The sequence below is a fragment of the Oncorhynchus nerka genome, linkage group LG12 (assembly GCF_034236695.1).
Source record: "Oncorhynchus nerka isolate Pitt River linkage group LG12, Oner_Uvic_2.0, whole genome shotgun sequence".
NCBI classification, from domain to species: Eukaryota; Metazoa; Chordata; class Actinopteri; order Salmoniformes; family Salmonidae; genus Oncorhynchus; species Oncorhynchus nerka.
The window spans coordinates 5,271,984-5,293,169 of record NC_088407.1 but is presented as its reverse complement, the minus strand read 5'-3'; the positions used below and the strand labels follow the sequence as shown (position 1 = coordinate 5,293,169).

General features: G+C 38.3%; 1 protein-coding gene across 2 annotated transcripts in view; it reads right to left on the bottom strand.

Moving 5' to 3' along the window:
- ttc29 (tetratricopeptide repeat domain 29) overlaps positions 1 to 21,186 on the bottom strand; it is an 87,379-nt gene that overhangs the window by 61,557 nt on the left and 4,636 nt on the right. For both annotated transcript variants that reach the window (XM_065025168.1, XM_065025167.1), the window contains exons 2-3: positions 18,648 to 18,731; positions 11,650 to 11,709 (exon numbers count right to left, since the gene is read on the bottom strand). In XM_065025168.1, the coding sequence (XP_064881240.1) occupies positions 11,650 to 11,709; positions 18,648 to 18,731 (144 nt within the window). The remainder of the gene's footprint in view (positions 1 to 11,649; positions 11,710 to 18,647; positions 18,732 to 21,186) is intronic.

Here is a 21,186-nt window from a genome sequence, read left to right as displayed (position 1 = left end):
ATGAAGTGTGTACCTGTGTTTAGTTATGAAGTGTGTACCTGTGTTTAGTTAGTTATGAAGTGTGTACCTGTGTTTAGTTATGAAGTGTGTACCTGTGTTTAGTTATGAAGTGTGTACCTGTGTTTAATTAGTTATGAAGTGTGTACCTGTGTTTAGTTAGTTATGAAGTGTGTACCTGTGTTTAGTTATGAAGTGTGTACCTGTGTTTAGTTAGTTATGAAGTGTGTACCTGTGTTTAGTTAGTTATGAAGTGTGTACCTGTGTTTAGTTATGAAGTGTGTACCTGTGTTTAGTTAGTTATGAAGTGTGTACCTGTGTTTAGTTATGAAGTGTGTACCTGTGTTTAGTTATGAAGTGTGTACCTGTGTTTAGTTATGAAGTGTGTACCTGTGTTTAGTTATGAAGTGTGTACCTGTGTTTAGTTATGAAGTGTGTACCTGTGTTTAGTTATGAAGTGTGTACCTGTGTTTTTAGTTATGAAGTGTGTACCTGTGTTTAGTTATGAAGTGTGTACCTGTGTTTAGTTATGAAGTGTGTACCTGTGTTTAGTTATGAAGTGTGTACCTGTGTTTAGTTATGAAGTGTGTACCTGTGTTTAATTAGTTATGAAATGTGTACCTGTGTTTAGTTATGAAGTGTGTACCTGTGTTTAGTTAGTTATGAAGTGTGTACCTGTGTTTAGTTATGAAGTGTGTACCTGTGTTTAGTTAGTTATGAAGTGTGTACCTGTGTTTAGTTATGAAGTGTGTACCTGTGTTTAATTAGTTATGAAGTGTGTAACTGTGTTTAATTAGTTATGAAGTGTGTACCTGTGTTTAGTTATGAAGTGTGTACCTGTGTTTAGTTATGAAGTGTGTATCTGTGTTTAGTTATGAAGTGTGTACCTGTGTTTAGTTATGAAGTGTGTACCTGTGTTTAGTTATGAAGTGTGTACCTGTGTTTAGTTATGAAGTGTGTACCTGTGTTTAGTTATGAAGTGTGTACCTGTGTTTAGTTATGAAGTGTGTACCTGTGTTTAGTTATGAAGTGTGTACCTGTGTTTAGTTATGAAGTGTGTACCTGTGTTTAGTTATGAAGTGTGTACCTGTGTTTAGTTATGAAGTGTGTACCTGTGTTTAGTTATGAAGTGTGTACCTGTGTTTTACCTGTGTTTAGTTATGAAGTGTGTACCTGTGTTTAGTTATGAAGTGTGTACCTGTGTTTAGTTATGAAGTGTGTACCTGTGTTTAGTTATGAAGTGTGTACCTGTGTTTAGTTATGAAGTGTGTACCTGTGTTTAATTAGTTATGAAGTGTGTACCTGTGTTTAGTTATGAAGTGTGTACCTGTGTTTAGTTATGAAGTGTGTACCTGTGTTTAGTTATGAAGTGTGTACCTGTGTTTTAGTTATGAAGTGTGTACCTGTGTTTAGTTATGAAGTGTGTACCTGTGTTTAGTTATGAAGTGTGTACCTGTGTTTTTAGTTATGAAGTGTTACCTGTGTTTACCTGTGTTTAGTTATGAAGTGTGTACCTGTGTTTAGTTATGAAGTGTGTACCTGTGTTTTTAGTTATGAAGTGTGTACCTGTGTTTAGTTATGAAGTGTGTACCTGTGTTTAGTTATGAAGTGTGTACCTGTGTTTAGTTATGAAGTGTGTACCTGTGTTTAGTTATGAAGTGTGTACCTGTGTTTAGTTATGAAGTGTGTACCTGTGTTTAGTTATGAAGTGTGTACCTGTGTTTAGTTATGAAGTGTGTACCTGTGTTTAGTTATGAAGTGTGTACCTGTGTTTAGTTATGAAGTGTGTACCTGTGTTTTTAGTTATGAAGTGTGTACCTGTGTTTAGTTATGAAGTGTGTACCTGTGTTTAGTTATGAAGTGTGTACCTGTGTTTAATTAGTTATGAAGTGTGTACCTGTGTTTAGTTATGAAGTGTGTACCTGTGTTTAGTTATGAAGTGTGTACCTGTGTTTAGTTATGAAGTGTGTACCTGTGTTTAGTTATGAAGTGTGTACCTGTGTTTAGTTATGAAGTGTGTACCTGTGTTTAGTTATGAAGTGTGTACCTGTGTTTAGTTATGAAGTGTGTACCTGTGTTTAGTTATGAAGTGTGTACCTGTGTTTAGTTATGAAGTGTGTACCTGTGTTTAGTTATGAAGTGTGTACCTGTGTTTAGTTATGAAGTGTGTACCTGTGTTTAGTTAGTTATGAAGTGTGTACCTGTGTTTAGTTATGAAGTGTGTACCTGTGTTTAGTTATGAAGTGTGTACCTGTGTTTAATTAGTTATGAAGTGTGTACCTGTGTTTAGTTATGAAGTGTGTACCTGTGTTTAGTTAGTTATGAAGTGTGTACCTGTGTTTAGTTATGAAGTGTGTACCTGTGTTTAGTTAGTTATGAAGTGTGTACCTGTGTTTAGTTATGAAGTGTGTACCTGTGTTTAATTAGTTATGAAGTGTGTAACTGTGTTTAGTTATGAAGTTTGTGTGAACCTGTGTTTAGTTATGAAGTGTGTACCTGTGTTTGTTTGAAGTGTTACCTGTGTTTAGTTATGAAGTGTGTACCTGTGTTTAGTTATGAAGTGTGTACCTGTGTTTAGTTATGAAGTGTGTACCTGTGTTTAGTTATGAAGTGTGTACCTGTGTTTTAGTTATGAAGTGTGTACCTGTGTTTAGTTATGAAGTGTGTACCTGTTTGTTTAGTTATGAAGTGTGTACCTGTGTTTAGTTATGAAGTGTGTACCTGTGTTTGTGAAGTGTGTACCTGTGTTTAGTTATGAAGTGTGTACCTGTGTTTAGTTATGAAGTGTGTACCTGTGTTTAGTTATGAAGTGTGTACCTGTGTTTAGTTATGAAGTGTGTACCTGTGTTTGTTTAGTGTGTACCTGTGTTTTTAGTTATGAAGTGTGTACCTGTGTTTAGTTATGAAGTTATGAAGTGTGTACCTGTGTTTAGTTAGTTGAAGTGTGTACCTGTGTTTAGTTATGAAGTGTGTACCTGTGTTTAGTTATGAAGTGTGTACCTGTGTTTTTAGTTATGAAGTGTGTACCTGTGTTTAGTTATGAAGTGTGTACCTGTGTTTAGTTATGAAGTGTGTACCTGTGTTTAGTTATGAAGTGTGTACCTGTGTTTAGTTAGTTATGAAGTGTGTACCTGTGTTTAGTTATGAAGTGTGTACCTGTGTTTAGTTATGAAGTGTGTACCTGTGTTTAGTTATGAAGTGTGTACCTGTGTTTGTGAAGTTTACCTGTGTTTAGTTATGAAGTGTGTACCTGTGTTTAGTTATGAAGTGTGTACCTGTGTTTTTAGTTATGAAGTGTGTACCTGTGTTTAGTTATGAAGTGTGTACCTGTGTTTTTAGTTATGAAGTGTGTACCTGTGTTTAGTTATGAAGTGTGTACCTGTGTTTAATTAGTTATGAACCTGTGTGTACCTGTGTTTAGTTATGAAGTGTGTACCTGTGTTTAGTTATGAAGTGTGTACCTGTGTTTAGTTATGAAGTGTGTACCTGTGTTTAGTTATGAAGTGTGTACCTGTGTTTAGTTATGAAGTGTGTACCTGTGTTTAGTTATGAAGTGTGTACCTGTGTTTAGTTATGAAGTGTGTACCTGTGTTTAGTTATGAAGTGTGTACCTGTGTTTAGTTATGAAGTGTGTACCTGTGTTTAGTTATGAAGTGTGTACCTGTGTTTAGTTATGAAGTGTGTACCTGTGTTTTTAGTTATGAAGTGTGTACCTGTGTTTAGTTATGAAGTGTGTACCTGTGTTTAGTTATGAAGTGTGTACCTGTGTTTTTAGTTATGAAGTGTGTACCTGTGTTTAGTTATGAAGTGTGTACCTGTGTTTAGTTATGAAGTGTGTACCTGTGTTTAGTTATGAAGTGTGTACCTGTGTTTAGTTATGAAGTGTGTACCTGTGTTTAGTTATGAAGTGTGACCTGTGTTTAGTTATGAAGTGTGTACCTGTGTTTAGTTATGAAGTGTGTACCTGTGTTTAGTTATGAAGTGTGTACCTGTGTTTTTAGTTATGAAGTGTGTACCTGTGTTTAGTTATGAAGTGTGTACCTGTGTTTAGTTATGAAGTGTGTACCTGTGTTTAGTTATGAAGTGTGTACCTGTGTTTAGTTATGAAGTGTGTACCTGTGTTTAGTTATGAAGTGTGTACCTGTGTTTAGTTATGAAGTGTGTACCTGTGTTTAGTTATGAAGTGTGTACCTGTGTTTAGTTATGAAGTGTGTACCTGTGTTTAGTTATGAAGTGTGTACCTGTGTTTAGTTATGAAGTGTGTACCTGTGTTTAGTTATGAAGTGTGTACCTGTGTTTAGTTTAGTGTTACCTGTGTTTAGTTAGTTATGAAGTGTGTACCTGTGTTTAGTTATGAAGTGTGTACCTGTGTTTAGTTAGTTATGAAGTGTGTACCTGTGTTTAGTTATGAAGTGTGTACCTGTGTTTAGTTAGTTATGAAGTGTGTACCTGTGTTTAGTTATGAAGTGTGTACCTGTGTTTAGTTATGAAGTGTGTACCTGTGTTTAGTTATGAAGTGTGTACCTGTGTTTAATTAGTTATGAAGTGTGTACCTGTGTTTAGTTATGAAGTGTGTACCTGTGTTTAGTTATGAAGTGTGTACCTGTGTTTAGTTATGAAGTGTGTACCTGTGTTTAATTAGTTATGAAGTGTGTACCTGTGTTTAGTTATGAAGTGTGTACCTGTGTTTAGTTATGAAGTGTGTACCTGTGTTTAGTTAGTTATGAAGTGTGTACCTGTGTTTAGTTATGAAGTGTGTACCTGTGTTTAGTTATGAAGTGTGTACCTGTGTTTAGTTATGAAGTGTGTACCTGTGTTTAGTTATGAAGTGTGTACCTGTGTTTAGTTATGAAGTGTGTACCTGTGTTTAGTTATGAAGTGTGTACCTGTGTTTGGTTATGAAGTGTGTACCTGTGTTTAGTTATGAAGTGTGTATCTGTGTTTAGTTAGTTATGAAGTGTGTACCTGTGTTTAGTTATGAAGTGTGTACCTGTGTTTAGTTAGTTATGAAGTGTGTACCTGTGTTTAGTTATGAAGTGTGTACCTGTGTTTAGTTATGAAGTGTGTACCTGTGTTTAGTTATGAAGTGTGTACCTGTGTTTAGTTATGAAGTGTGTACCTGTGTTTAGTTAGTTATGAAGTGTGTACCTGTGTTTAGTTATGAAGTGTGTACCTGTGTTTAGTTAGTTATGAAGTGTGTACCTGTGTTTAGTTATGAAGTGTGTACCTGTGTTTAATTAGTTATGAAGTGTGTAACTGTGTTTAATTAGTTATGAAGTGTGTAACTGTGTTTAGTTATGAAGTGTGTACCTGTGTTTAGTTATGAAGTGTGTATCTGTGTTTAGTTATGAAGTGTGTATCTGTGTTTAGTTATGAAGTGTGTATCTGTGTTTAGTTATGAAGTGTGTACCTGTGTTTAGTTATGAAGTGTGTATCTGTGTTTAGTTATGAAGTGTGTACCTGTGTTTAGTTATGAAGTGTGTACCTGTGTTTAGTTATGAAGTGTGTACCTGTGTTTAGTTATGAAGTGTGTACCTGTGTTTAGTTATGAAGTGTGTACCTGTGTTTAGTTATGAAGTGTGTACCTGTGTTTTAATTAGTTATGAAGTGTGTACCTGTGTTTAGTTATTATGAAGTGTGTACCTGTGTTTAGTTATGAAGTGTGTACCTGTGTTTAGTTATGAAGTGTGTACCTGTGTTTAGTTATGAAGTGTGTACCTGTGTTTAGTTATGAAGTGTGTACCTGTGTTTAGTTATGAAGTGTGTACCTGTGTTTAGTTATGAAGTGTGTACCTGTGTTTAGTTATGAAGTGTGTACCTGTGTTTAGTTATGAAGTGTGTACCTGTGTTTAGTTATGAAGTGTGTACCTGTGTTTAGTTATGAAGTGTGTACCTGTGTTTAGTTATGAAGTGTGTACCTGTGTTTAATTAGTTATGAAGTGTGTACCTGTGTTTAGTTATGAAGTGTGTACCTGTGTTTAGTTATGAAGTGTTACCTGTGTTTAGTTATGAAGTGTGTACCTGTGTTTAGTTATGAAGTGTGTACCTGTGTTTAGTTATGAAGTGTGTACCTGTGTTTAGTTATGAAGTGTTACCTGTGTTTAGTTATGAAGTGTGTACCTGTGTTTAGTTATGAAGTGTGTACCTGTGTTTTTAGTTATGAAGTGTGTACCTGTGTTTAGTTATGAAGTGTGTACCTGTGTTTTTAGTTATGAAGTGTGTACCTGTGTTTAGTTATGAAGTGTGTATCTGTGTTTAGTTAGTTATGAAGTGTGTACCTGTGTTTAGTTATGAAGTGTGTACCTGTGTTTAGTTATGAAGTGTGTACCTGTGTTTAGTTATGAAGTGTGTACCTGTGTTTAATTAGTTATGAAGTGTGTACCTGTGTTTAGTTATGAAGTGTGTACCTGTGTTTAGTTATGAAGTGTGTACCTGTGTTTAATTATGAAGTGTGTACCTGTGTTTAATTAGTTATGAAGTGTGTACCTGTGTTTAGTTATGAAGTGTGTACCTGTGTTTAGTTATGAAGTGTGTACCTGTGTTTAGTTAGTTATGAAGTGTGTATCTGTGTTTAGTTATGAAGTGTGTACCTGTGTTTAGTTAGTTATGAAGTGTGTACCTGTGTTTAGTTATGAAGTGTGTACCTGTGTTTAGTTATGAAGTGTGTACCTGTGTTTAGTTATGAAGTGTGTACCTGTGTTTAGTTATGAAGTGTGTACCTGTGTTTAGTTATGAAGTGTGTACCTGTGTTTAGTTATGAAGTGTGTACCTGTGTTTAATTAGTTATGAAGTGTGTACCTGTGTTTAGTTATGAAGTGTGTACCTGTGTTTAGTTAGTTATGAAGTGTGTACCTGTGTTTAGTTATGAAGTGTGTACCTGTGTTTAGTTATGAAGTGTGTACCTGTGTTTAATTAGTTATGAAGTGTGTACCTGTGTTTAGTTATGAAGTGTGTACCTGTGTTTAGTTAGTTATGAAGTGTGTACCTGTGTTTAGTTATGAAGTGTGTACCTGTGTTTAGTTATGAAGTGTGTACCTGTGTTTAGTTATGAAGTGTGTACCTGTGTTTAATTAGTTATGAAGTGTGTACCTGTGTTTAGTTATGAAGTGTGTACCTGTGTTTAGTTATGAAGTGTGTACCTGTGTTTAGTTATGAAGTGTGTACCTGTGTTTAGTTATGAAGTGTGTACCTGTGTTTAGTTATGAAGTGTGTACCTGTGTTTAGTTATGAAGTGTGTACCTGTGTTTAGTTATGAAGTGTGTACCTGTGTTTAGTTATGAAGTGTGTACCTGTGTTTTTAGTTATGAAGTGTGTACCTGTGTTTGTTATGAAGTGTGTACCTGTGTTTAGTTATGAAGTGTGTACCTGTGTTTAGTTATGAAGTGTGTACCTGTGTTTAATTAGTTATGAAGTGTGTACCTGTGTTTAGTTATGAAGTGTTACCTGTGTTATGAAGTGTGTACCTGTGTTTAGTTATGAAGTGTGTACCTGTGTGTTTACCTGTGTTTAGTTATGAAGTGTGTACCTGTGTTTAGTTATGAAGTGTGTACCTGTGTTTAGTTATGAAGTGTGTACCTGTGTTTTTAGTTATGAAGTGTGTACCTGTGTTTAGTTATGAAGTGTGTACCTGTGTTTAGTTATGAAGTGTGTACCTGTGTTTAGTTATGAAGTGTGTACCTGTGTTTAGTTATGAAGTGTGTACCTGTGTTTAGTTATGAAGTGTGTACCTGTGTTTAGTTATGAAGTGTGTACCTGTGTTTAGTTATGAAGTGTGTACCCTGTGTTTTAGTTATGAAGTGTGTACCTGTGTTTAGTTATGAAGTGTGTACCTGTGTTTAGTTATGAAGTGTGTACCTGTTTTTAGTTATGAAGTGTGTACCTGTGTTTTTAGTTATGAAGTGTGTACCTGTGTTTAGTTATGAAGTGTGTACCTGTGTTTAGTTATGAAGTGTGTACCTGTGTTTGAAGTGTTACCTGTGTTTAGTTATGAAGTGTGTACCTGTGTTTAGTTATGAAGTGTGTACCTGTGTTTAGTTATGAAGTGTGTACCTGTGTTTAGTTATGAAGTGTGTACCTGTGTTTAGTTATGAAGTGTGTACCTGTGTTTAATTAGTTATGAAGTGTGTACCTGTGTTTAGTTATGAAGTGTGTATCTGTGTTTAGTTAGTTATGAAGTGTGTACCTGTGTTTAGTTATGAAGTGTGTATCTGTGTTTAGTTAGTTATGAAGTGTGTACCTGTGTTTAGTTATGAAGTGTGTACCTGTGTTTAGTTATGAAGTGTGTACCTGTGTTTAGTTATGAAGTGTGTACCTGTGTTTAATTAGTTATGAAGTGTGTACCTGTGTTTAGTTATGAAGTGTGTACCTGTGTTTAGTTATGAAGTGTGTACCTGTGTTTAGTTATGAAGTGTGTACCTGTGTTTAGTTATGAAGTGTGTACCTGTGTTTAGTTATGAAGTGTGTACCTGTGTTTAGTTATGAAGTGTGTACCTGTGTTTAGTTATGAAGTGTGTACCTGTGTTTAGTTATGAAGTGTGTACCTGTGTTTAGTTATGAAGTGTGTACCTGTGTTTAGTTATGAAGTGTGTACCTGTGTTTAGTTATGAAGTGTGTACCTGTGTTTAGTTATGAAGTGTGTACCTGTGTTTAGTTATGAAGTGTGTACCTGTGTTTAGTTAGTTATGAAGTGTGTACCTGTGTTTAGTTATGAAGTGTGTACCTGTGTTTAATTAGTTATGAAGTGTGTACCTGTGTTTAGTTATGAAGTGTGTACCTGTGTTTAGTTAGTTATGAAGTGTGTACCTGTGTTTAGTTATGAAGTGTGTACCTGTGTTTAGTTATGAAGTGTGTACCTGTGTTTAATTAGTTATGAAGTGTGTACCTGTGTTTAGTTATGAAGTGTGTACCTGTGTTTAGTTATGAAGTGTGTACCTGTGTTTAGTTATGAAGTGTGTACCTGTGTTTAGTTAGTTATGAAGTGTGTACCTGTGTTTAGTTATGAAGTGTGTACCTGTGTTTAATTAGTTATGAAGTGTGTACCTGTGTTTAGTTATGAAGTGTGTACCTGTGTTTAATTAGTTATGAAGTGTGTATCTGTGTTTAGTTATGAAGTGTGTACCTGTGTTTAGTTATGAAGTGTGTATCTGTGTTTAGTTATGAAGTGTGTACCTGTGTTTAGTTATGAAGTGTGTACCTGTGTTTAGTTATGAAGTGTGTACCTGTGTTTAGTTATGAAGTGTGTACCTGTGTTTAATTAGTTATGAAGTGTGTACCTGTGTTTAGTTATGAAGTGTGTACCTGTGTTTAGTTAGTTATGAAGTGTGTACCTGTGTTTAGTTATGAAGTGTGTACCTGTGTTTAGTTAGTTATGAAGTGTGTACCTGTGTTTAGTTATGAAGTGTGTACCTGTGTTTAGTTATGAAGTGTGTACCTGTGTTTAATTAGTTATGAAGTGTGTACCTGTGTTTAGTTATGAAGTGTGTACCTGTGTTTAGTTAGTTATGAAGTGTGTACCTGTGTTTAGTTATGAAGTGTGTACCTGTGTTTAGTTATGAAGTGTGTACCTGTGTTTAGTTATGAAGTGTGTACCTGTGTTTAATTAGTTATGAAGTGTGTACCTGTGTTTAGTTATGAAGTGTGTACCTGTGTTTAGTTATGAAGTGTGTACCTGTGTTTAGTTATGAAGTGTGTACCTGTGTTTAGTTATGAAGTGTGTACCTGTGTTTAGTTTATGAAGTTACCTGTGTTTGTTATGAAGTGTGTACCTGTGTTTAGTTATTAAGTGTGTACCTGTGTTTAGTTATGAAGTGTGTACCTGTGTTTAGTTATGAAGTGTGTACCTGTGTTTAGTTATGAGTGTGTACCTGTGTTTAGTTATGAAGTGTGTACCTGTGTTTAGTTATGAAGTGTGTACCTGTGTTTTTAGTTATGAAGTGTGTACCTGTGTTTAGTTTTAGTGTGTACCTGTGTTTAGTTAGTTATGAAGTGTGTACCTGTGTTTAGTTATGAAGTGTGTACCTGTGTTTAATTAGTTATGAAGTGTGTACCTGTGTTTAGTTATGAAGTGTGTACCTGTGTTTAGTTATGAAGTGTGTACCTGTGTTTAGTTATGAAGTGTGTACCTGTGTTTAGTTATGAAGTGTGTACCTGTGTTTAATTAGTTATGAAGTGTGTACCTGTGTTTAGTTATGAAGTGTGTACCTGTGTTTAGTTATGAAGTGTGTACCTGTGTTTAATTAGTTATGAAGTGTGTACCTGTGTTTAGTTATGAAGTGTGTACCTGTGTTTAGTTATGAAGTGTGTACCTGTGTTTAGTTATGAAGTGTGTACCTGTGTTTAGTTATGAAGTGTGTACCTGTGTTTAGTTATGAAGTGTGTACCTGTGTTTAGTGTGTGTACCTGTGTTTAGTTATGAAGTGTGTACCTGTGTTTAGTTATGAAGTGTGTACCTGTGTTTTTAGTTATGAAGTGTGTACCTGTGTTTAGTTATGAAGTGTGTACCTGTGTTTAGTTATGAAGTGTGTACCTGTGTTTAGTTATGAAGTGTGTACCTGTGTTTAGTTATGAAGTGTGTACCTGTGTTTAGTTATGAAGTGTGTACCTGTGTTTAGTTATGAAGTGTGTACCTGTGTTTAGTTATGAAGTGTGTACCTGTGTTTAGTTATGAAGTGTGTACCTGTGTTTAGTTATGAAGTGTGTACCTGTGTTTAGTTATGAAGTGTGTACCTGTGTTTAGTTATGAAGTGTGTACCTGTGTTTAATTAGTTATGAAGTGTGTACCTGTGTTTAGTTATGAAGTGTGTACCTGTGTTTAGTTAGTTATGAAGTGTGTACCTGTGTTTAGTTATGAAGTGTGTACCTGTGTTTAATTATGATGTGTGTACCTGTGTTTAGTTATGAAGTGTGTACCTGTGTTTAGTTATGAAGTGTGTACCTGTGTTTAGTTATGAAGTGTGTACCTGTGTTTAGTTATGAAGTGTGTACCTGTGTTTAGTTATGAAGTGTGTACCTGTGTTTAGTTATGAAGTGTGTACCTGTGTTTAGTTATGAAGTGTGTACCTGTGTTTAGTTATGAAGTGTGTACCTGTGTTTTTAGTTATGAAGTGTGTATCTGTGTTTAGTTATGAAGTGTGTACCTGTGTTTAGTTATGAAGTGTGTACCTGTGTTTAGTTATGAAGTGTGTACCTGTGTTTAGTTATGAAGTGTGTACCTGTGTTTAGTTATGAAGTGTGTACCTGTGTTTAATTAGTTATGAAGTGTGTACCTGTGTTTAGTTATGAAGTGTGTACCTGTGTTTAGTTATGAAGTGTGTACCTGTGTTTAGTTATGAAGTTGTAAAGTGTGAAGTGTGTACCTGTGTTTAGTTATGAAGTGTGTACCTGTGTTTAGTTACCTGTGTTTGAAGTGTGTACCTGTGTTTGTTTAGTTATGAAGTGTGTACCTGTGTTTAGTTATGAAGTGTGTACCTGTGTTTAGTTATGAAGTGTGTACCTGTGTTTAGTTATGAAGTGTGTACCTGTGTTTAATTATTTATGAAGTGTGTGTATGTATGTGTATGTATGTGTGTGTGTGTGTGTGTGTGTGTGTGTGTGTGTGTGTGTGTGTGTGTGTGTGTGTGTGTGTGTGTGTGTGTGTGTGTGTGTGTTTCTGACCTGTGGAACCCTCCACGCAGCATCTCTACACAGGCGTTCTGTCTCACGCTGTTACGGAACCTGACAACAGACAGAGAAGATTTAAAACCTGAACAGAGAAAAAAAAAAAAAAAAACTTTAAAGAACAACTTCCTGTTGCTGCTTTCAAACACCTGGAATCCAGTTACCAAGTGACTGGATACCATACTTATACATCTAGTTAGGATGTTCTACACAGCTCAGCAGGTAGAGTGGGCAACTCTGGGAACATTCAGGGACGTGAGGTTGAATCTCATTCAAGGCAGGGTAGCCTAGTGGTTAGAGTGTAGAGGCGGTATGGTAGCCTAGTGGTTAGAGTGTAGAGGTGGTATGGTAGCCTAGTGGTTAGAGTGTAGAGGTGGTATGGTAGCCTAGTGGTTAGAGTGTAGAGGCGGTATGGTAGCCTAGTGGTTAGAGTGTAGAGGTGGTATGGTAGCCTAGTGGTTAGAGTGTAGAGGTGGTATGGTAGCCTAGTGGTTAGAGTGTAGAGGCGGTATGGTGGCCTAGTGGTTAGAGTGTAGAGGTGGTATGGTAGCCTAGTGGTTAGAGTGTAGAGGCGGTATGGTGGCCTAGTGGTTAGAGTGTAGAGGCGGTATGGTAGCCTAGTGGTTAGAGTGTAGAGGCTGCAGGGTAGCCTAGTGGTTAGAGTGTAGAGGTGGTATGGTAGCCTAGTGGTTAGAGTGTAGAGGCTGCAGGGTATCCTAGTGGTTAGAGTGTAGAGGTGGTATGGTAGCCTAGTGGTTAGAGTGTAGAGGCGGTATGGTAGCCTAGTGGTTAGAGTGTAGAGGTGGTATGGTAGCCTAGTGGTTAGAGTGTAGAGGTGGTATGGTAGCCTAGTGGTTAGAGTGTAGAGGCGGTATGGTAGCCTAGTGGTTAGAGTGTAGAGGCGGTATGGTAGCCTAGTGGTTAGAGTGTAGAGGCTGCAGGGTAGCCTAGTGGTTAGAGTGTAGAGGCGGTAGGGTGGCCTAGCGGTTAGAGTGTAGAGGCTGCAGGGTAGCCTAGTGGTTAGAGTGTAGAGGTGGTATGGTAGCCTAGTGGTTAGAGTGTAGAGGCGGTAGGGTGGCCTAGTGGTTAGAGTGTAGGGGCTGCAGGGTAGCCTAGTGGTTAGAGTGTAGAGGTGGTATGGTAGCCTAGTGGTTAGAGTGTAGAGGCGGCAGGGTAGCCTAGTGGTTAGAGTGTAGGGGCTGCAGGGTAGCCTAGTGGTTAGAGTGTAGGGGCTGCAGGGTAGCCTAGTGGTTAGAGTGTAGGGGCTGCTTGGTGGCCTAGTGGTTAGAGCGTTGGACCAGTAACCGGAAGGTTGCAAGTTCAAATCCCCGAGCTGACAAGGTACAAATCTGTCGTTCTGCCCCTGAACAAGGCAGTTAACCCACTGTTCCTAGGCAGTCATTGAAAATAAGAATTTGTTCTTAACTGACTTGTCTAGTCAAATAAAAGGTAAACTATTTGGAAAATAGTTTTATTTGAAAACCAGACCTTCTGAACTGTTTTGTTCAAATAATTGGTTTAATTTAGTATAGTATACTCTTCAGTCTTAAGCATCCTAAATAATAATAATAATAATAATAACTAGCTAGAGGCTACTAACCTGGTAATCCAACTAACTAGAGGCTACTAACCTGGTAATCCAACTGACTACAGGCTACTAACCTGGTAATCCAACTGACTACAGGCTACTAACCTGGTAATCCAACTAACTAGAGGCTACTAACCTGGTAATCCAACTGACTACAGGCTACTAACCTGGTAATCCAACTAACTAGAGGCTACTAACCTGGTAATCCAACTAACTAGAGGCTACTAACCTGGTAATCCAACTAACTAGAGGCTACTAACCTGGTAATCCAACTAACTAGAGGCTACTAACCTGGTAATTCAACTAACTAGAGGCTACTAACCTGGTAATCCAACAGACTACAGGCTACTAACCTGGTAATCCAACTGACAACAGGCTACTAACCTGGCAATCCAACTGACTACAGGCTACTAACCTGGTAATCCAACTGACTACAGGCTACTAGCCTGGTAATCCAACTGACTACAGGCTACTAACCTGGTAATCCAACTGACTAGAGGCTACTAACCTGGTAATCCAACTGACTACAGGCTACTAACCTGGTAATCCAACAGACTACAGGCTACTAACCTGGTAATCCAACTGACAACAGGCTACTAACCTGGCAATCCAACTGACTACAGGCTACTAACCTGGTAATCCAACTGACTACAGGCTACTAACCTGGTAATCCAACTGACTACAGGCTACTAACCTGGTAATCCAACTGACTAGAGGCTACTAACCTGGTAATCCAACTGACTACAGGCTACTAACCTGGTAATCCAACTGACTAGAGGCTACTAACCTGGTAATCCAACTGACTGCAGGCTACTAACCTGGTAATCCAACTGACTACAGGCTACTAACCTGGTAATCCAACTGACTACAGGCTACTAACCTGGTAATCCAACTGACTACAGGCTACTAACCTGGTAATCCAACTGACTACAGGCTACTAACCTGGTAATCCAACTGACTACAGGCTACTAACCTGGTAATCCAACAGACTACAGGCTACTAACCTGGTAATCCAACTGACTACAGGCTACTAACCTGGTAATCCAACTGACTACAGGCTACTAACCTGGTAATCCAATGGACTACAGGCTACTAACCTGGTAATCCAACTGACTACAGGCTACTAACCTGGTAATCCAATTGACTACAGGCTACTAACCTGGCAATCCAACTGACTACTGGCTACTAACCTGGTAATCCAACTGACTACAGGCTACTAACCTGGTAATCCAACTGACTACAGGCTACTAACCTGGTAATACAATTGACTACAGGCTACTAACCTGGCAATCCAACTGACTACTGGCTACTAACCTGGCAATCCAACTGACTACTGGCTACTAACCTGGTAATCCAACTGACTAGAGGCTACTAACCTGGTAATCCGACTGACTACAGGCTACTAACCTGGTAATCCAACTGACTACAGGCTACTAACCTGGTAATCCAACTGACTAGAGGCTACTAACCTGGTAATCCAACTGACTAGAGGCTACTAACCTGGTAATCCAACTGACTACAGGATACTAACCTGGTAATCCAACTGACTACAGGCTACTAACCTGGTAATCCAACTGACTACAGGCTACTAACCTGGTAATGCAACTGACTACAGGCTACTAACCTGGTAATCCAACTGACTACAGGCTACTAACCTGGTAATCCAACTGACTACAGGCTACTAACCTGGTAATCCAACTGACTACAGGCTACTAACCTGGCAATCCAACTGACTAGAGGCTACTAACCTGGTAATCCAACAGACTATAGGCTACTAACCTGGTAATCCAACTGACTACAGGCTACTAACCTGGTAATCCAACTAACTACAGGCTACTAACCTGGTAATCCAACAGACTATAGGCTACTAACCTGGTAATCCAACTGACTACAGGCTACTAACCTGGTAATCCAACTGACTACAGGCTACTAACCTGGTAATCCAACTGACTACAGGCTACTAACCTGGTAATCCAACTGACTATAGGCTACTAACCTGGTAATCCAACTAACTATAACTACTAACCTGGTAATCCAACTGACTACAGGCTACTAACCTGGGAATCCAACTGACTACAGGCTACTAAACTGGTAATCCAACTGACTACAGGCTACTAACCTGGTAATCCAACTGACTACAGGCTACTAACCTGGTAATCCAACTGACTACAGGCTACTAACCTGGTAATCCAACTGACCCAAGGCTACTAACCTGGTAATCCAACTAACTACAGGCTACTAACCTGGTAACCCAACAGACTATAGGCTACTAACCTGGTAATCCAACTGACTACAGGCTACTAACCTGGCAATCCAACTAACTAGAGGCTACTAACCCTGGTAATCCAACAGACTATAGGCTACTAACCTGGTAATCCAACTGACTACAGGCTACTAACCTGGTAATCCAACTGACTACAGGCTACTAACCTGGTAATCCAACAGACTATAGGCTACTAACCTGGTAATCCAACTGACTACAGGCTACTAACCTGGTAATCCAACTGACTACAGGCTACTAAGCTGGTAATCCAACTGACTACAGGCTACTAACCTGGTAATCCAACTGACTACAGGCTACTAACCTGGTAATCCAACTGACTACAGGCTACTAACCTGGTAATCCAACTGACCCAAGGCTACTAACCTGGTAATCCAACTAACTACAGGCTACTAACCTGGTAATCCAACAGACTATAGGCTACTAACCTGGTAATCCAACTGACTACAGGCTACTAACCTGGTAATCCAACTAACTACAGGCTACTAACCTGGTAATCCAACAGACTATAGGCTACTAACCTGGTAATCCAACTGACTACAGGCTACTAACCTGGTAATCCAACTGACTACAGGCTACTAACCTGGTAATCCAACTGACTACAGGCTACTAACCTGGTAATCCAACTGACTATAGGCTACTAACCTGGTAATCCAACTAACTATAACTACTAACCTGGTAATCCAACTGACTACAGGCTACTAACCTGGGAATCCAACTGACTACAGGCTACTAAACTGGTAATCCAACTGACTACAGGCTACTAACCTGGTAATCCAACTGACTACAGGCTACTAACCTGGTAATCCAACTGACTACAGGCTACTAACCTGGTAATCCAACTGACCCAAGGCTACTAACCTGGCTACTAACCTGGTAATCCAACAGACTATAGGCTACTAACCTGGTAATCCAACAGACTATAGGCTACTAACCTGGCAATCCAACTAACTAGAGGCTACTAACCCTGGTAATCCAAAAGACTATAGGCTACTAACCTGGTAATCCAACTGACTACAGGCTACTAACCTGGTAATCCAACTGACTACAGGCTACTAACCTGGTAATCCAACAGACTATAGGCTACTAACCTGGTAATCCAACTGACTACAGGCTACTAACCTGGTAATCCAACTGACTACAGGCTACTAACCTGGTAATCCAACTGACTACAGGCTACTAAGCTGGTAATCCAACTGACTACAGGCTACTAAGCTGGTAATCCAACTGACTACAGGCTACTAACCTGGTAATCCAACTGACTACAGGCTACTAACCTGGTAATCCAACTGACTACAGGCTACTAACCTGGTAATCCAACTGACCCAAGGCTACTAACCTGGTAATCCAACTAACTACAGGCTACTAACCTGGTAATCCAACAGACTATAGGCTACTAACCTGGTAATCCAACTGACTACAGGCTACTAACCTGGCAATCCAACTAACTAGAGGCTACTAACCCTGGTAATCCAACATACTATAGGCTACTAACCTGGTAATCCAACTGACTACAGGCTACTAACCTGGTAATCCAACAGACTATAGGCTACTAACCTGGTAATCCAACTGACTACAGGCTACTAACCTGGTAATCCAACTGACTACAGGCTACTAACCTGGTAATCCAACTGACTACAGGCTACTAAGCTGGTAATCCAACTGACTACAGGCTACTAACCTGGTAATCCAACTGACTACAGGCTACTAACCTGGTAATCCAACTGACTACAGGCTACTAACCTGGTAATCAACTGGACCCAAGGCTACTAACCTGGTAATCCAACTAACTACAGGCTACTAACCTGGTAATCCAACAGACTATAGGCTACTAACCTGGTAATCCAACTGACTACAGGCTACTAACCTGGCAATCCAACTAACTAGAGGCTACTAACCCTGGTAATCCAACAGACTATAGGCTACTAACCTGGTAATCCAACAGTTGTTGACTACAGGCTACTAACCTGGTAATCCAACTGACTACAGGCTACTAACCTGGTAATCCAACAGACTATAGGCTACTAACCTGGTAATCAACTGACTACAGGCTACTAACCTGGTAATACTGACTACAGGCTACTAACCTGGTAATCCAACTGACTACAGGCTACTAACCTGGCAATCCAACTGACTAGAGGCTACTAACCTGGTAATCCAACTGACTACAGGCTACTAACCTGGTAATCCAACTGACTACAGGCTACTAACCTGGCAATCCAACTGACTAGAGGCTACTAACCTGGTAATCCAACTGACTATAGGCTACTAACCTGGTAATCCAACTGACTACAGGCTACTAACCTGGTAATCCAACTGACTACAGGCTACTAACCTGGTAATCCAACTGACTACAGGCTACTAACCTGGTAATCCAACTGACTACAGGCTACTAACCTGGTAATCCAACTGACTACAGGCTACTAACCTGGTAATCCAACTAACTACAGGCTACTAACCTGGTAATCCAACTGACTACAGGCTACTAACCTGGTAATCCAACTGACTACAGGCTACTAACCTGGTAATCCAACTGACTACAGGCTACTAACCTGGTAATCCAACTAACTATAGGCTACTAAAACCAACAGTTTAGCTCTGCGCTTCGGAGTTTTGATAATATCAGCATAGGGGGAAAAACGACGAATCACACGTTGCTATTTATCGCTGACCAGCAGATGTCACTAAAGTGCACTGTAACTGGATAATGAAGCTCAGGGAAATTCAACCAATTTTTTTTTTTTTTCTTTTACCCAATTGGCTGAAAAGCCTCAATGCTTCAGGAAGCTTTGTTTCCCCCATCACTACCTTTAGTTGATGGCAGTCGTGGACAGACAGAAGAACAGGGCTTTAAAGTGAAGTAGACAATCACCCAGCATTGCATTGCAGGACACCCAGCATTGGTCTGTGGTGACCTCTACTGGTGAACATGTAAACTGCACTGAATTGAGCTGAGCAGCAAAGTGCTCAGACCTACACACATAATAAACAAGTGAATTGACTTACGGGACGATTCAACTGATTAAAGGCAAATGAATTGACTTACAGGGCGATTCAAGTGATTAAAGGCAAATGAATTGACTTACAGGGCGATTCAACTGATTAAAGGCAAATTAATTGACTTACAGGGCGATTTCATCCTTGGAAACAGTTGGGGTCTGGCTTCTTGCAGGCTGAGCTGTTTCAGTCTCTTTCCCCTTCTTCTGCATCCTAAAAACATGTGTAGGCCTTGGTCAAGATCGTTCTCTGATATGACTTTCAAAGTGTAATGTCTGTAATATCAACTACCTACTTTATTAGAGATGGGTAATGTCTGATGTTAACTACTTTATTATAGACAGGTAATGTCTGATATTAACTAACTACTTTATTATAGATGGGTAATGTCTGATATTAACTAACTACTTTATTATAGACAGGTAATGTCTGATATTAACTACTTTATTATAGACAGGTAATGTCTGATATTAACTAACTACTTTATTATAGATGGGTAATGTCTGATATTAACTAACTACTTCATTATAGACAGGTAATGTCTGATATTAACTAACTACTTTATTATAGATGGGTAATGTCTGATATTAACTAACTACTTTATTATAGATGGTAATGTCTGATATCAACTAACTACTTTATTATAGATGGGTAATGTCTGATATTAACTAACTACTTTATTATAGACGGGTAATGTCTGATATTAACTACTTTATTATAGACAGGTAATGTCTGATATCAACTACTTTATTATAGATGGGTAATGACATAAATACATTTGCACACATAAGCACGTGTTGTCTCTCAAAAACATCAATACAGTTGTTGGCTAGCTAATACATCATTACAGTTGTTGGCTAGCTAATACATCATTACAGTTGTTGTCTCTCAAAAACATCATTACAGTTGTTGGCTAGCTAATACATCATTACAGTTGTTGGCTAGCTAATACATCATTACAGTTGTTGGCTAGCTAATACATCATTATAGTTGTTGGCTAGCTAATACATCATTATAGTTGTTGGCTAGCTAATACATCATTACAGTTGTTGTCTCTCAAATACATCATTACAGTTTTTGGCTAGCTAATACATCATTACAGTTGTTGGCTAGCTAATACATCATTACAGTTTTTGGCTAGCTAATACATCATTACAGTTGTTGGCTAGCTAATACATCATACAGTTGTTGGCTAGCTAATACATCATTATAGTTGTTGGCTAGCTAATACATCATTACAGTTGTTGGCTAGCTAATACATCATTACAGTTGTTGTCTCTCAAATACGTCATTACAGTTGTTGGCTAGCTAATACATCATTATAGTTGTTGGCTAGCTAATACATCATTACAGTTGTTGGCTAGCTAATACATCATTACAGTTGTTGGCTAGCTAATACATCATTACAGCTGTTGGCTAGCTAATACATCATTACAGTTGTTGTCTCTCAAATACATCATTATAGTTGTTGGCTAGCTAATACATTATCACAGTTGTTGGCTAGCTAATACATCATTACAGTTGTTGGCTAGCTAATACATCATTATAGTTGTTGTCTCTCAAATACATCATTACAGTTGTTGGCTAGCTAATACATCATTACAGCTGTTGTCTCTCAAATACATCATTACAGTTGTTGGCTAGCTAATACATCATTATAGTTGTTGGCTAGCTAATACATCATTACAGTTGTTGGCTAGCTAATACATCATTACAGTTGTTGGCTAGCTAATACATCATTACAGTTGTTGTCTCTCAAATACATCATTACAGTTGTTGGCTAGCTAATACATCATTACAGTGGTTGGCTAGCTAATACATCATTACAGTTGTTGGCTAGCTAATACATCATTACAGTTGTTGGCTAGCTAATACATCATTACAGTTGTTGGCTAGCTAATACATCATTACAGTTGTTGGCTAGCTAATACATCATTACAGTTGTTGGCTAGCTAATACATCATTACAGTTGTTGGCTAGCTAATACATCATTACAGTTGTTGGCTAGCTAATACATCATTACAGTGGTTGGCTAGCTAATACATCATTACAGTTGTTGGCTAGCTAATACATCATTACAGTTGTTGGCTAGCTAATACATCATTACAGTTGTTAGCTAGCTAATACATCATTACAGTTGTTGGCTAGCTAATACATCATTACAGTTGTTGGCTAGCTAATACATCATTATAGTTGTTGTCTCTCAAATACATCATTACAGCTGTTGGCTAGCTAATACATCATTACAGTTGTTGGCTAGCTAATACATCATTACAGTTGTTGTCTCTCAAATACATCATTACAGTTGTTGGCTAGCTAATACATCATTACAGCTGTTGACTAGCTAATACATCATTACAGTTGTTGAATAGCTAATACATCATTATAGTTGTTGGCTAGCTAATACATCATTACAGCTGTTGACTAGCTAATACATCATTACAGTTGTTGTCTCTCAAATACATCATTACAGTTGTTGGCTAGCTAATACATCATTACAGCTGTTGGCTAGCTAATACATCATTACAGTTGTTGGCTAGCTAATACATCATTACAGTTGTTGGCTAGCTAATACATCATCATTACAGTTGTTGGCTAGCTAATACATCATTATAGTTGTTGGCTAGCTAATACATCATACAGTTGTTGGCTAGCTAATACATCATTA